Source organism: Cydia fagiglandana, chromosome 16 (assembly GCF_963556715.1).
Source record: "Cydia fagiglandana chromosome 16, ilCydFagi1.1, whole genome shotgun sequence".
Taxonomy (NCBI): domain Eukaryota; kingdom Metazoa; phylum Arthropoda; class Insecta; order Lepidoptera; family Tortricidae; genus Cydia; species Cydia fagiglandana.
In genome coordinates, this window is record NC_085947.1 from 4,738,001 (window position 1) to 4,754,247 (window position 16,247).

At 41.5% G+C, this 16,247-nt stretch overlaps 1 protein-coding gene across 1 annotated transcript in view; it reads right to left on the reverse strand.

Moving 5' to 3' along the window:
• LOC134671753 (cartilage oligomeric matrix protein-like) overlaps window positions 1-16,247 on the reverse strand; it is a 229,006-nt gene that overhangs the window by 190,076 nt on the left and 22,683 nt on the right. Inside the window, exons 6-12 of the mRNA XM_063529574.1 lie at window positions 15,132-15,248; window positions 14,423-14,539; window positions 13,425-13,544; window positions 12,697-12,885; window positions 12,135-12,260; window positions 11,367-11,602; window positions 10,703-10,855 (exon numbers count right to left, since the gene is read on the reverse strand). Of these exons, the coding sequence (XP_063385644.1) occupies window positions 10,703-10,855; window positions 11,367-11,602; window positions 12,135-12,260; window positions 12,697-12,885; window positions 13,425-13,544; window positions 14,423-14,539; window positions 15,132-15,248 (1,058 nt within the window). The remainder of the gene's footprint in view (window positions 1-10,702; window positions 10,856-11,366; window positions 11,603-12,134; window positions 12,261-12,696; window positions 12,886-13,424; window positions 13,545-14,422; window positions 14,540-15,131; window positions 15,249-16,247) is intronic.

Consider the following 16,247-nt stretch of genomic DNA (forward strand, 5'->3'; position numbering starts at 1 on the left):
CCCGTATATTTTCATGTATCTTTGATTTTTTCGCCTTGTATCCGTCTGACTGTCGTTTTCGTCACATAAGTTTACATAGTCTTTCATGTTGATATCATGTTTCACATACATCGTTGCTTTATGCATGGAGTAAATAAGTATAATTTCCACAGTGTTGACGAATTTGTAATTACATTCATTTAAAATGTGCCACAAACTGTTTCTAATAAACTGTAAGCCATTTTTCTTAGTTTCTCAAATAATAAAATTGCCATAAGCAACCATATACATACTTCGTCTTTGACTTGGCGGCAGAGGCAGCAAGTTATTTAAAATCAATTCTGCTTAAGCTGCCAATTCCAAAACCTACGATTACAATTAATTTCATTATTTCGTCGGAACTCATATTAAAGTCAAAAAATCAACAACGCACCATAAATCCAATAAAACAGAATGAATATTTTTCAACTTTACCTCCATAACAATTTAAAAAATATAACTACGCGTGTTTGAGTAGACCTTTTTACCGCTAACGTTTAGATGAAATATTTTAAATGTTTTTATATGTGTAGTTAAATTTATAATTTAAAATTATAAAATTATAGAATGTATTATTTATTAAGTTGATGTTGATTTTATACAAATAAAACTGCAAATTATAGCAAACATTGTTTTTTGTTTTTTTTTTATAGGCGTAGTGGCAGTGTCATTACGAACCATAAAGCAAATACTGCCTCTAGTTTTTTTTAATGGATGAATGCCACGATGCTGTGTCACAAATATCTGTGAAATGAAAATTAAAAAAGAGGACTTTGCCGGCCTAGGCCTGCAAGATGTGTATGAAATTCCATTAACGACCTTTTGTCCTAGCCGCACCTGAAACGTCATACTTCGCAGCCTATTATAAGGAACATAACATCAATATTTCATTGTATGTTTGAGAAAATGTCATTTATACGTTAAACCTTACGATCATAGCGGGATTACGGTGGTGGTACTGGTGCTCGACGCGGTCCCAGTACATGTCATCTTGAAACTTAAGTCATTGTCAATAGAGGTGACAGCAGGGTGTCATCTATTGGACATTAGCACGTCGAGCACTAGTATCACAACCTTAATCTTGGTAAAGACATTATTTACAAATATAGTCCGTTTTTTTTAGCATTAGAAAGAACCTGGCAGAAGTAAGCTTGTGGTTCCAAATCCGGCACTTTTAGCGGTAACAATTTGAAGTAAATTATATGTATTGACCATGCTACATTAGATAATTCAATAATTATTAACAATTAAAGAGCCTGATAAAAACTGCACGCTTGCTTCTGTGGTGGTTGCTAGTTTTGTGTGTTGCTTGGTTCTGTGTGTTTTATAGGTCAAGTGCAAGAGACTTAACGCAAACGCGTACGTACGTCACGCTATGCTATCGAATGAAAGTAAAGGCTTCGTCACACAGGCGCGTTTTCCGGGCGGGGCGTGAGCGGGGCGCGCCGCTTTAACCTATACAACGCTCACGCCCCGGAAAACGCGCCTGTGTGACGGAACCTTATTACTAGGGGTTCAGTTGTGTATATTACATAATTATCTTTTTAGGTGCTTTTTAAATATGGAGGTGAGGAGGTTGAGATTGCGGTGAGATTTGTATCATACTACATTCCATTGGGTATATTCTCATTTCAAAAACGAGACGGTCGTATACCTAACCGAAGCTAGGATATCTATCTCTAGTATTAGAAGAAAACAAAAAGGCATATAAAAATATATATGTATTAATCTATTCAACTTACACTATGCAAAGTTAATTACAATTCTTATTAATGAACACAAATATATTCTGTACTTACAATACTTAAATGTAACTAAGTATGTTACCTATCCTTACCAACACGGATAGTCTTTAACCCTTTAACCGCCAGAGTCTGATATATAAGACATTACATATCCAGTTCTTTTCGCCACAGTCTGATAAATAAGACAAAGATCTGATTTGGTTTTTACAGCACATTTATAACTCCCGTAACTATGTCAACCTTACTCTGCGTGGTACAATTACTGTCGGTGGCGACACGAACACGCTCGATCAAAAATTGCTGGCGGTTAAAAGGTTAAAATAACATACTCAGGAGTAGAGTTACTGAGAAGAATGGCCGGGGTCTTCTATATTTCCTTTTACAAGTAAGATAACGCTGGATAAAGGTATAAAAAGTACCTATAATGTTAGGTTTAGTTTTCAAGATTCATCTGAACGCATTACAAAATTTTATATTTTTGGTAGATTCGTGATTCAATTTCTAACCGCAGCTGCACTAGTTATTAGTACTGAACGCGTCGCTGTTATTGTCAATTTCCATAGTAAAATGAACAGTAATGCAGCTGTCGTTAGAAATGGACTGTCACCTTAATTGTACACGTAAAAAGTGAGCGTCTCAAAATCGCTGTATATAGCATTTTAGTCTCCATTTACAGTAAGTACTTAAAAAAAATCTAATTTCTCAGTGTGATTCAATGTCGAATCAGTCTATTACAATACTATTTAAACAGCGTCAAGAGAGAAACATGATTTCTAATTTGTAACGAGTTTAAACATTACGAGTACTGTAACAAATTACATCAGTAGCCGTATTACGGATCGCTTTATCCACGTGATAAAATAACTGTCACTTTTTAACTCCGCGGGATAGAAAGTGGCGGACACCGTTTTATCACGCTGTCACGTACACAAAAACGACCATCATGTCCGTACAGAACTAGTCGACATATCTTAATATAACATGTTTTATTTACAGATATACAAAGTCGTGATCTACCTCGAATTTCTCGTGAAGTCTTTGAGGCAACTCCGATACTATATTTGTTGGTATTTTATCTGTAACAAAATACAACAGAAATTAGTATGAGATACGAAAGAGACACAGAAATTGTAAATGTCTAAATTGGACATGTACATTGTACAACTGTCAGATTTCGCGTCCGCGTCATATCAACACTTGAAGTTGATTCTATCAAATGTTGATTCGATCAACTGTGGGTAATATCATTTGGTACAACCTTACCTCATTAATTGAAAAAATAATCAAACCAAAATCAACTTTGTTTTATTACTACTATCTGCTACCAACTACCTACAGTTTATAATGGCTCTGAACTCGGGGTGGTTCGGTTTGGTTTGATTGTCACCTAATTGTGGATTGCTACTTTACGCATTCAATGCCAGGGCCCAGTTTTATAAAGTTACAAGTTACAAGTTTACAGGCGTTTACTGGCAACACTTCCTCCGTTTTTTACAATTTGCGTTTTATAAAAGTACCGTGTTACAATTTTACAGGTTACAGGTACAATTAAGTGCCTGTAGCTCAACCATAGAAGAAAATATGGGAGATTAATAGTTTTAAACTCATAATCGAACAAGCGTTTTATAAAAATATTGTAAATTACAAGTGTAGATTGGTAAACTTGTAACAAAAACTGACATACGTCTTGAGTCCTGTAACAGCACAACAGCAGCTACTTGTAGTGTGTCTGATTCGCTCTTTTGCTCGTAATTCTTAAGTTTAATTAAAGTTATTCGTTTTCTGAGAGATTTTAAACTGTACTCTTTATTGTTAGGCACTAACGCCAAAGATTGCGCCAGGGCATGCATACTTTTCCATGCACTGACCTTATCAGTTTTTGTTAATGTATCTGAAATATATAGTAAATAGGAAATGAAGTGACAATATGTTTGATATTGATTTTATTGATGATTCGTTTTATTTTATCTACTAGGAAACGGAAAGGGATTGGTGCCGATATTTGTCGTTGATTTATTAGCATTCGTCTCTTTATTTAAGTATAGTGCATTCACATTATGGTAAAGTGTACTATTCATAATTTTCGATACACAGCGTACTTATCTTTGAGCCACTACCGAAACGATACATTGTAATGTGAAACAGTACTTATTTACTTATTAGGTAAATATTTCATTAAATCTAACTTAATCTGAATCTGAAAACGGCCCGAAAAGTATATCCTTGGCACCAAACACCGCTCTCAACCACTCGATTTCTCCTTCATTTCTGGCCATTTTTCCAATACTTAACAGCAAACAATAACACAGCATTTAGTAGAATTCACAGAGTATCTATGAATTCTATGACAGACATTTTTTTAAATAGTGATGTCCTTCGCACCTGTAAATTTCACATGTAATCGAGATTGACCGTGGTGCTTTACAACTGTAATTATCTATGTGTATTTATAAAACACCTGTAGCCGTACACAGTGCATTACAGGTGCCTGTAGCCTGTACTCTTGTAACCTGTAACTTGTAACTTTATAAAACTGGGCCCAGGGCGCGTGGCCTATAGGAATAAACTTGTATAAAGGTGGACGCACATGTGCGTCGGGGGCAGTGAATGTGTTAATGTCAAATTTTGACATTGTACGTATTCGAAAACTCAATTTTTTTCCCGCATCAACGGGAGATCAATAATCGAATAATTTTTTATAGCAATTTTGCTTACTCTGAGATTTCCAAAGTTACATCGATGCATCGCATGCTATTCTCCTTTCAGCAGCAGATGCCAACTACAAGCTGCCTTTAGTGTCGCCAACTAACACTATTTATGTACAATATAAATACACAATACATATGTACAAGAAGTCAGGCCAAATAATCATCTGCAGAAAACATAAAATTCCAAACTTGCCTGTCCTCAGTGTCAGATTATCTACATTTCCAATGTCAGTCACCAATTTAACTTGCTGGTATACCTATCCTAGCTAGGCTAATGCGAATAGACTGGTTGGTGGTTGGCTTGACAAGTGGTAAGGCAAAGAAAGAGACCCATTAATGTTTAGGTCATATATACTGAGCAACTTTTACTATAGGACCAACACCGTAAACGCGAAAAAAAATTGACTCTACACCATAGGAAATTTCAACAGTAGTAATGGTAACAATTCATGATACCTACTCATAAATAAGGATGTCGAAGACCTTACGAAAACATAGAGTTAAAGACGGAAAGTGGACCTCGGTCATTCTCAAAAAACATGTCTGCGGTCTAATTGCCGCGACACAATAAAAAATGTATGAAGAGAGTAGAAGAGAGAAGATGCCAAAGAGTCGTAGCAATAAGACGCAACCGCAGACATATTCTCAGAGAATCTGAATAACCCATCTGAACTACAATCTGAGAATACAACTCACAGTTGTATACAAGGAGAAAGAAAGACTCACCATTACATCTATAGACGAGGTCCGACCAGATAATCATCTCCTGCGAGAAACAGAACACTCCAAGCCTGCCTCCCTTCAGCGTGAGATCGTAGACGTTCCCAGAGTCGGCCACCAGTTGATCCTGCTCGTATATCTTGAGGCGGATCAGACCGATCTTGGGTCGGTGGATCACTCTCCAGCGGTAAGCAGTCTTCTCCTCCCAGCCTTTGTTGCGTGAGTCTTTCCATAGCAGCTCCACCTAAAAAGTTGTTGTATAGTTGAGTATAATTTGAAATTTATTTTTGTTTACTGAAACGTTAGATACCTCTTCAGAGCAAGGAAGATCATCGCAGAGGTAGAGAAAATGATGGGGAAAACCCAAAGAGTTAACATATTTTACCCTATTACGGTATAGCGATAGCGACCATTCCATGCGTCAATATCTGTATTTCATGTGACGTTTGTCGTCCTAGCACATGATTGGCGCGACAGTATCTCGCGGCGAGATAGACTACCCGTCTTTTTCTATGTTAATTAAGAGAGGTAGTATATCTCGCCACGAGATATCATGTGCTAGCGAGGATCAAAAGCCATTATTACCTGGTCCGGAGTAGACTCAGTATTCCAAAGCGCGTTCCTCAGGATTCTTCCAGGGCCGGTCTTGGAGTTGACCAGTTTGAGTTGGATGCCGGGCTCGGCGACCGCGCGGAACGGCGACGTCTGCCAATACGTTTGGGTCTTTCTCTTCCACATTACTACGTAGAAGCGTTTATTGTTCTGGTAACTGGAAACATGAAGATTTAAGCATTATTATTTGGGTTGACAATGTTCGGGAGAACTGCGAGAACCAAGTCGATAACATCACAGGAGAACGATGGATTTGATCAATTTGGACAAACAATATCATTCAGACATCATTATAAAAGCAATGACCACATGACCAGCCAGCGTATTATGGATGGCTTTATCCACGTTTTTCCACGTGATAAAATAACTGTCACTTTTTAACACAGCGAGATAGAAAGTGACGGATACCGTTTTATCAAGCTATCACGTAAACAAGAAAGACCATCATATCCGTGCAGCTTTAGTAAAAATTCATTATTTCTGAAACTGGAGTCGTAAATTTTTTGAGAAGAAGACTCAACCCTCATAAAAAAATCACCAGTTCCAGTCTCAAAGAGCTACAAAGTAAGAGCTACCCCACACTAGCATATTTTTGAGCGTCGGCATCTAGGCCGCTATGGAAAAGGGCGCCGCTACGTAGTTGTGCCAACAATGCATCGAGCAGCAGCCATAGAGTTCATTAGACGCTGACGCTGGGGAAACGCTAGTGTGGGGTCTCTAATGAAGAGTTGTTGTTGAGAATTCTAAATTAATATCACAGACAAAATTACAACATACCCAAAGATAAATCCAACGTAGTCATCGTCTATCTGTGTGTCCACAAACAGGGTGCCTTCGAAATCCACCCCTCCAAATCTTTCATAACCGACTGCCAGCCCCGGGTCAGAATTTAGAGTCTGGATGATTTCGGCACCTTCGGCCCTGAGCTCCCAGTTGGGGTCCTGTTGGGACTCCCCTTCAGGGTCCAGGCGGACGTGGAAGAATTGTCTGAAAATTGAGTGATTTTTGTTGGTCTGCACAATCCAAAGTAGATTAAAAGTTCTATGTAAAAAAATATCTATAAAAGTAAAATGGTCGTGTCCTTTTGTTAGTTTGGTATGTTGTACGATTGGAAATGGGTACCTACTGGTACTAGTACAGTAAAGAAACTGTACTCCGTGTCTGTAAAATTATGTGAGACGCAATACACATTTGGACAAAGATATTGGACAGATGGGATACCACCCTTAGCTCCCACCCCTCCTACCCTTAGCGCAAAATTGAATATGAAGGATACGGTAGCAATATTTGCTGCAATCAGGAAAGCTTTGGTAGCTAAGTTGAGAGAGGTGTAAGCCACGGTGTTTTAAAACCGTGCATTTGTCCGCAAAAGTTAATAACCAAAATGAAAATGGTCAGGAAAACCTCTATTTAAAAATAATAATGTAAAAAGCGTAGGCAACTCTAAGAAGAAGCAGTCAGAGATTACAGGTTATTTAGCCTTCATAAAATACGACCTGAGTAGGTATGTAATTAATGTATACCTGAAGTCGGTACGGTATATCTGGGAATTGTTGGGACAGTTGTCCTTCTCGTTGACAACGTTGTCTCCGTCGAAGTCGTTTTCACATTTGTCACCAACTCCGTTACCTTAAAGGAACATAAATAAATATGGTTATTTATTTCTACAACACACCCACGCGTACGTGGACACGCTTCGTCAAATTTACCTATCTTATTAAACATTTTGACTCTAAATAAGTACGCATTAATTAGAAATCAAATACCATACCACACCACAAATACCATATCCACAAGAGTACTTCTAATTCCAGTAGCTCAAGTAGGGGTGGAAGGTCAGATAGCAGTCGCTTTCGTAAAAACTACGTCAATTCCTGGGACTACCTAGTAGCCAATTCTGGGGATTAGTTGCCAAGCGGACTTCAGGCCCCCATGAACCGTGGCATACTGCTGGGACAACGCGAGGAAGATGGTGATACTATTTTCCATAATTTTTTTAGCTACATAATTTGTCTTACCGTTGCTATCTATTTGGTCCCTATTAGCGATCAGCGGGCAGTTGTCGTCGATGTCCCTTATGCCGTCATTGTCGTCGTCGTCATCGCAAGCGTTGCCCTTGCCGTCGTTGTCGTTGTCCTGCTGGTCGCTGTTCGGTAGGTTCGGACAGTTGTCTAAACCGTCTTGCACGCCGTCACTAGGGACAAAAGAGAACAGGGGATCTCATCGGTCTTGCGAATCGGTTAAATGCGATTTTCTCAGAAGCCGTTTGACATAGATAGCTAAAATTTGGAACCGTTATAGCAATTACAGCAGTCCATTTATAGGTATCCTTAGGATCCTCTTGATGCAGGGAATCAAGACAATACTCACAAGTCTATATCAACGTCGCTGTCGCAAGAATCGCCGACGCCATCCTTGTCAGAATCGTCTTGGGACGGGTTTCTGACACGGAAGTAGTTATCGCAAACATCTCCAACTGGGTTCTGATCCATGACTTCATAGAGAGTATTTCTCACCATCTTTTTGTCATCCTGAATACGATTGTGCCTTCAGGACAAGTCCATTTATATAATACTCACAAGTCTCTATCAACGTCGCTGTCGCAAGAGTCGCCGACGCCATCCTTGTCAGAGTCGTCTTGAGAAGGGTTCCGGACACTGGGGCAGTTATCCCAAATATCTCCAGCTGGGTTCTGATCCATGACTTCATAGAGAGCAGTTCTCACCATAATTTATTGTCTTCTTGAAGACCATTGTGCGTTGAAGACAAGTCCATTTATATAATACTCACAAGTCCCTGTCGACATCGCTGTCGCAAGAGTCGCCGACGCCATCCTTGTCAGAGTCGTCTTGAGAAGGGTTCCGGACACGGGGGCAGTTGTCGCAAACATCTCCAATTTGATCCTGATCCATATCTTCTTGGAGAGGGTTGTACTTCTTAGGGCAGTTGTCAATTTGGTTGGCGATACCTGAATTATACAAAAAGTAAGTAAGTTTATTAGGTACCTTTGTTTTATATACTCTGGAAGTATCAAGCAACCAACAAATTTTCAAATTGTGACCAATCTAAGAGGATTACGTTTCTTAGAGCCATGAAGTGCATGGCTTCAGCTAATGCAGTATAATCATACTATTAAGGATGACTCACGTTAGGCCGGGCCGTGTCCGGGCCGGAGCTTCCGGCGCATCGTTTTCTATGGAAAGCATCACGTGATCGCCTGTCATGTCATAGAAAAGTGAGCTCCGGACACGGCCCGGTCTATCGTGAATCATCTTTTAATGGGTCGTAATGGATGATTGCAAGTTATCGAGTGCCAGTGCACGAATTAGTGATATATTTCTGATCTATTTTGTCTTCGGGCTGGAAGAGTGAAGACAGCACAACATTACCTACTCATGAATTAACTTACTTACTTACTCCTCTGGCGCAGTGTGTCTTGGCCTCCAACACGACTGCTCGCCACTGATCCCGGTCCTGTGCCGTTTCTCACCAGTTCTCAACCCGAAGCTCGCGCAGATCAGCGTCCACCACATCCGCCCATCGATACCTAGGTCGACCGACCGGGCGGCGTCCTATCGGTTTTCCCTCAAACGCTCTTTTTACTTTTACCGCCCGATCACCTCCCATTCGCTCAAGAGTCATGAGTTAACTGAATAACTAAAATAAATACAAGGAAACTAATGCAACCTTATGCTAATCTTACCATCGTTATCAATGTCAGGGTCACATAGATCTCCAAGTCCATCGCGATCTGTGTCTTCCTGGTCTGGATTATACAGTCGCGGACAGTTGTCACAGGCGTCACCAAACTGATCGCTCCGGTCTTCGTCACGATTCATTTGGTCCGGATTGTATTTGAGCCAACAGTTATCCTAAGAGGAAAATAGGTAAAATTTTAGGATATATTAATTTTTTCACAAAATACACTGACGCAAAAGGCAAGCACTAGTTTACACAAACAGAAGAACAGTAAAACTTAATGCACGAAAAAGCCACTGCCTAGGGCCAAGTATGCTTCTTGGGACCCTATTTCGTCAGATACTAACACCTCCAAGGAGCACAACTTCTGAGGCCTCTGGTGGCTCTTTTCTTTGGGGAAACCTTTGAACATAAGTACCGCATGGTATTTGCTAAGATTCAGTAGATTATATGAAGATGGTGAATAAAATGTTCAAATAAGCAAATAAGAATACAGCATTACGCAGAAACTTACAGGATTATTATTAATGCCATCACCGTCCGCGTCAGGGTCGCACGAGTCTCCTAAGCCGTCTCCATCCGCATCCTCTTGTCCCGAGTTGGCAACGTGCGGACAGTTGTCAGCTTTGCAACGAGCCTCCGGGCAGTGGAGTTGTTGATCTGGATAACCGTCCAGATCTGAATCCCGTCCGCAGACGGTTCCGTTGCCAGTGTAACCCATCTGAAAATAAAAACTAGAACTCTAGATATTGTCACAGTATTCCACTGGGCAAAAGCCTTTCCCCTAGATCTACATGACTCCCGTTGTTGCACTTTTTCCGGCCAGCTGCTACGGAAGGCGTCAAAGTAATGCCGTAATCTTCATCTGGGCCTGCCCTGTCCGCGCTAGCCCACCTATTCGGATGCTTGCGGCAGACGCGACGAGTCAGTCCCACTTCAACCTGACAGTCTTCTTGCCTAAGTCACCTATCTTCTTCTTCGTCGTTCCGTCATAACTGAGGATCTTGACCAACAACTATGTACCTCCATTTATCGCGAACAAGGGCCACGTGGACTGCCCTCTGCATGGAACCACATACTTGTCTAATGGAATCCGATCATCTTGCAGGGGCTCTTCCTCTAGCGCGCTTGCCTTCAACTTGCCCCAGTATGAAGTCACCTCTACGTGTTTTCAAAACAATCACAACTGCAGGTACTTACGGCGCACACACACTTCTGCCCGTAGCCGCAAACAGCGTTGAACTGCCGACAATAGTTGACGTCGCAGCGCTGGATGAGGTAATCAGAGTCGTAGCACGAGCTGCTTGTGTTCACGTAGTAGTTCCCACCGCATGGCACGCATGTGAACGAACCCTAGAATACAAGACAATGTTAATGTACTGGCAGGTACTGGTACATTATATTAATTTATGTCTACGTGGAATAACGGAAAACGGTAAGACAAATTACGCGTTGGAGGATCTGCTATCTTGTGGCCAGAATCGGAAACATAATATGTGCACAACTGCACATTGCCAAAGCAAGTACTACCTTCTACTGTTCTCGTCGGTACGTTTCCTTGTGCATAGTGGGTTCTGCCATCTTGTGGGCTACATGGGAAGCATAAACGACACTTTTACGCCTCGCGCCAAAAATGCCAGCTCATATGCTGCCCCCTATAGTTCATGCACGAGGCCTATAAATTGTAGACCGGCCAACGTATTGATAAAAAGTCGTCCACTGACGGTTAAACCTTCCGAAATTCCTACAACCATCTCCCGAGCCTTATTATCTTAACTGATGTAGTTTTTGAAGATACTATCTTTAATTCGAATGTTAAATTTTCTTTAGCATTAGCATTCATTCAAGAAGAATTTATCGTTACCGGCGTATTAACACACAGCCTCCCCCTCTGACAATTCGACCGTCCCTCCGCGCACTCGTCGATATCCTCGCAGCGTTCATTCCTGCGCTCGTCGCCCGCGCCCCTCCAGCCCTGGCTGCCGGTGTACCCGTACGGGCACGGGCCGCATTCGAAGCCACCGTCGAAGTTGCGACAGGAGACTAGTTCGTCACAGGGGCGGATCAAATCGCATTCGTCCATGTCGACGCAGGAGTGGCCTGGGAGGATAAAAGGAAACATTATGATTATTCAACACACGATTAAGTACGTACCAGAGCTGAGCAGTTATAGGTAGAACCACAGAACAGTAGGAAAGAATTTATTGTCATCGATAACTTAATCATTTAATTTCCACTGCTGTTTTCATACTCGCAACGCGGACGATCTTTTTTTGCACAGCTGGTCATCTCAAATTTTCATCATAACATTGACGTAGATATCTAAGGACGGCCTTACGGGCAATAAGAATGAGGCATGAATGGGACCAGTACAGCGATGATGTGACACCGCTACAACGCGATTGATTGATGAATTCGCATCACGCGCGCGATTGGTTGATGAGTTCGCATCACGCGCGCGATTGGCGTTAGACTGCACGATTGGCTCCAATTCGTTAGTGACACCGCTAAACTAGTACCATTTTTAGTTCTCGTAAAGCCAGTCCTTAGATATATGTCAATGCAAACTAATTTATCATCGACGTTACAATCTAGATGGGATATCAGATGGTGTTGGTGATCAATTACGTACCATTCCACTCATACCCCCTGCTGCAGCTCTCGCACTCGTAGAACGGGCTCTCTCTAAGAGGGCTGCACCGTCTCTCGCCACATGGTCTCCTTGTGTCGCAGAGGTTCTCGCACCGCTGGCTGTCATCTGTAAAGAAGTACATTTTTATAAACATTGGAAAATATTTTTGAATAAGGTCAACCATAAATGCGTCTCCTGTGCATTTACGTCTTTTGAAGATATCTTCGAAACGCGTTATTATTAACTATTATTACAGTCGTCTGCATTAAAAATTCAGTAACCACACTTCGAACAGCAAGGGTTGCAATAGTTTTAAAATGTTCGGTTTGTGGTTAAGCCCATTCACTCATTTCAAATCATGACATAGTGGAAATGTAGTCCATTCATAAGTAGTCCATTCATATCCTCTGCTGCAGCTCTCGCACTCATAGAACGGGCTCTCTGTAAGAGAGCTGCACCGTCTGTCACTGCACGGTCTCCCTATATCGCGTGCTCGCAGCGCTGGCCGTCTACGTTGCCAGAGCAGTTGCCACAACATCACTCATCTCTAGTCATGACTTACCATTCCACTCATACCCCCTGCTGCAGCTCTCGCACTCGTAGAATGGGCTCTCTCTAAGAGGGCTGCACCGCCTCTCGCCGCACGGTCTCCGTGTGTCGCAGACGTGCTCGCAGCGTTGGCCGTCTCCGTCGTAACCGCCAGGGCAGGCGTCGCAACGGGGGCCGGCGGTGGTTTCTTGGCATTGGACTCCTATAACAAAGTATGTTGATGCAATGAGATAAGCTTGTCAAATGGTTTAATTTCACCTTGCCTCAAAAAATTTCTAGTTATAATAATCAAATGGTAACTGAGCATTATAAATTCCACTTAAATAGAAGTGATAACAATATCGCTAGCTGATTTCTTAAGTATTTATATGTAATTTTCTACATATTTTGGTAAGACCCGACTAAATAACTCTTGTCTAATGAGCTCTAAAGTATGATTCTCGAATTGACTTTCCGTTATTACCCCTTTTTACTTCAATAAAGGACGTAAGGTGGTGATACTAGTGCACGACATGCTAATGCCCAATAGATGACACCCTGCTGTCACCTCTATTAACAATGACTTAAGTTTCAATATGACATGTACTGGGACCGCGTCGAGCACCACTGCCCACTGGCCTTGACTTGGCCTTTGACTTGTCTTCATGAACAACCTAAGAAACATTTATCCAGCAATGATTATTTCAGTTGATATTATAATGATGAATCTCCTATATCCTCAGCAACTGACAATGCACTAACCTTCAAAACACTTGATCTGCGAACACGACCTCCTGTAGCACTGCACGCCGTTGCCATGGTAACCGGGCGGACATGGGCCGCAGCGGTATCCGCCGTCGGGCAAGTCTTGACAAGGGACACCTAGAAGTATAAACTTAGGTAAATATCGTTTTCTAGAAATATCAAAATCAATCAATCATTCATTAAGGTCGCGAGAGTCCGCTGGATGCGGGTGGTGCAAAACCGGTCATTGTAGCACTCTTTGGAGAAGGCCTATGTCCACCAGTAGACGTCCTCTGGCTGATATGATGATGATGATGATGAATCATTCATTGGCCTTTATGTCTATTGCAGACGATCTATGGTGTAAGACATTACACCGCCTGGGACGGAATTAAGGAAACGCAGGGATGCCCATCACCTGCAGGCACCTCCCCCTCGGCTTCACTGTCTTACCCCATAGGAAAGGCGATCCAACAGAAAGGTCGGCTGCAGGAATCTGACGCTTATTTCAGGTCGCGCTCGCAAAATTTGTATTTGCGGACGAACATTTCCCTAGTTTTGTTTCGAAAAATAAATAATTATATTTTAATTATTATTTATTTTAATTATTTGGGTATCTTTTCAGCCAGAAGTATAGTAAGTAGTTTGGTTTTGGCCTGGACTGACACTGAAACTTACAGCTGTGCTTCCACTAATTAATAAGATGGATAAACTTACGTCCTCGAAGCAGGGATTGAAACTGCAGGCGGTGTCACAAAGTTCGTCTATTGATTGTTCGACGGCCTTCCCCTAGCGTTTTGAAAACCTTTCGCCGTGTCCATACAATATTCATCCAATCGGTTAATACTTAATACTCTCTCAATGACTTACGTCTTTCAAAGCAAGGGTTGGGGTTGCAGGCCGTGTGGCACGTTCGTCCGTCGCTCGTCTGACGATCAGGGCACCGAGCGCACCGGGAACCTTCCGCCGTGTCGATACAGTATTCATCATCGGTTAATACACTATCAATGACTTACGTCTTTCAAAGCAAGGGTTGGGGTTGCAGGCGGTATGGCAAGTTCGTCCGTCGCTGGTCTGACGGCCAGGGCATCTAGCGCACCGGAATCCTTCCGCCGTATCCGTGCAATATTCACCTAAAGTATTTAAAAATGGTTACAAAACTATGCGTTTCACTTTTTTGTGATGAGTGAAAAGTTAAAATACAAATTGAACCTTCCATCCATGGATAAATGAATACTAAGGTTCTTAAACGAAGTACCTAAAGCATCCAAAGCATATTCATGCTAACTGAAGAAGTCGTTTGTAAGCCGGGCAGACTGGCGTACGAAATTTTTGGTTGAGAAGACCGCCACAAAGCAAGAACTCTCGTATTTGTATAGGGACTTACTTCGGTCAATCACAGTCAGAAAAGAAAAGCTTTGCTCCTTTTCCTCTTTAACTGGTGTATGTGTACACACGCAAGAGTTAAAAGCGGCGAATGACCTATTAGATGGTCTTACCTGATAGACGGTCTCCTCCACAAAGACCTTACACGGATATTTTTACTTCGTCCCGTTCTTTTTCACCAACATTTTAAGTAAGATTTAAATAGATCGCTCCAAGGATTTTAATTCTACACCAGCAAAGCAGATATTTTAAATTTTGCAGGGTCTTCTTCTTTAGGCGTTGTATGTGTTGTAGGCGTTGTATGTTGATCGAGGTGCGTTTGTGCTGCGTATTCCTTACCATTACTGCACGGTCGCCTGTCGCAGGTGACGGGTCGGCAGCGGCGCCCGTCGCCCTCCGTGCCGGGCGGGCAGGGCCCGCAAGCTATCCCTGTGGCGGTGTTCCGGCAATCCACTCCTGCCATGTAAAATCAATAAGGCTTCAAACAGGTTAGGAGTATTCGGGTCATTTCAAATACATCATGATGTCGGGTGGTTCCGTTCACTCATCATATAGATAGACTCCATTTTCGTAATTACTCGAATGAAGTTAATGGAGGGTTTTTAGTACTATAGATAATATAGAGGGTGCATGCGAAGACTTATCCTCTATTAATGGTCCCTAATATGACGGTTCTATCAAGAACAGTTTTGAATGATTCATGGTAATCACGGTTAGTTTCACAAAAACAATACTATCACGGTCCATATCCCGGTCGATATAAGTCTAGGTTTACAAGGTTCTGTCAAGTCTCTTTTGGTTGAGCTTAATTTAAAAAATAATTGATGAAATATGTTTTTACCGTAGGTATTTTGGAACGTATTTTGCTAAATAAACGAATGTTCTAAACTTCCAAAAAATGTCTACAAACATTTCATGTGACAGATACTCCATAAAAATGTTTACTGAAATAGGGACGATCATTCGATGCGTGAAGTATAGAGAGAGAGAGCTTTCATATGAGATCTTCATCTTTGTTGTTATTAAACGTGCAATAAAAACTCATCAACCAAAAGGGGGTCCCTTTGTTTCCAACCAATTGGGGTCTCTATCCCCTACCAACTAGGTAAACTAAGTGTAATCCTTAGATACCGTTAAATGGGGTGAGTGGGGTGAAATTTGACTTTCTAACCTCGATAAAATTTTATTTTTACATGTGAAAACTGAATGGTGTATATAATAAGTAGTTCGGACGTTTGTATTATAGTTTGTATTTTATTTTGGGTAGTTCCGTTTCATAACTTTGACGATAAAGAGGAAAACCCACCTCACCCCGTAGTGCCTAGTATTTGGGGTGAGAGGGTTTTTCATACAAAGGTGAATTTGGAAGATTGTTGGATCGATTTTTTTTATTATGCGTATTACTATAGCCCCATTTTAAATTGCAATACATTATTTTTGTAGCAGTACCTAGCA